Raw genomic sequence first — 671 nt, 5'->3', positions numbered from 1 at the left:
TCTCAGTCCCAGTCTCGGTTGAAGGAGTGAGAGCGGAAGAGTCGTCGAGAGCGGGTTCGTCTTCAGGCGTAAGACTCGAATCGGTAGAGTCGGAGGAAGAGGGTTCGTACTCGTCAGTCGAAGGAGAGTCGGAAGTGTCGGAAGGTTGGGGTTGGTAATCCTCGATTTCAGAAGTGTCTGGGGTCCAGTCCGAGGGAGTCTCGGGAGAAGATCCGTCATCGTACTCTATTGATCGAGAGAGCGAGTCAGTTTGAGTCGATGAAGAGGAGCGAGCTTTGAACTCACCGGCATCGGCATCGGATGGAGCAGCTTCATCTTCAGAGAGGGCTTGATCTTGAGGAATCAATTCGTCAGCGGCAGGAGAGGTCGTCGAGTCATCGGGCGAAGAAGAATCGTCGGCGGTGGGAGTTTCAGCGTCTAAGAACGAGAGAGAGGGAGAGTCAGCTTAGAGTCGAGAAGGGAGAGAGCAGAGAAGTTCGCTCACCCGCCGACGAGTCATCCTGAGTAGCAGGATCCGAAGTCGACGAATCAGACGGAGAATCGGAATCGGAATCGGCAAAGTCGACGTAGAAATCGGCGTCATTCATCGAATCATCGCTCGCTTGACGTTTCCAGAGTCCTCCTCCTAGGTTGATGTTCTTCTTGAGTGCTTGTTCCTTTGCGACTGCCGC

General features: G+C 54.1%; 1 protein-coding gene across 1 annotated transcript; it reads right to left on the bottom strand.

Annotated features, from left to right (window-relative positions):
- Positions 1–671, bottom strand: JCM6883_000276 (uncharacterized protein; the record flags this gene model as incomplete). Its single annotated transcript, XM_076635757.1, has 3 exons — positions 1–225; positions 286–417; positions 485–671. Coding segments are annotated over 3 exons (544 nt in total), but the record flags the coding sequence as incomplete, so codon positions are not given.

Source organism: Sporobolomyces salmoneus (genome assembly GCF_050403485.1).
Source record: "Sporobolomyces salmoneus JCM6883 DNA, S_salmoneus_JCM6883_v1_ctg228, whole genome shotgun sequence".
Taxonomy (NCBI): domain Eukaryota; kingdom Fungi; phylum Basidiomycota; class Microbotryomycetes; order Sporidiobolales; family Sporidiobolaceae; genus Sporobolomyces; species Sporobolomyces salmoneus.
The sequence above is the reverse complement of the archived record's forward strand: the minus strand, read 5'-3'. Positions and strand labels throughout refer to the sequence as shown.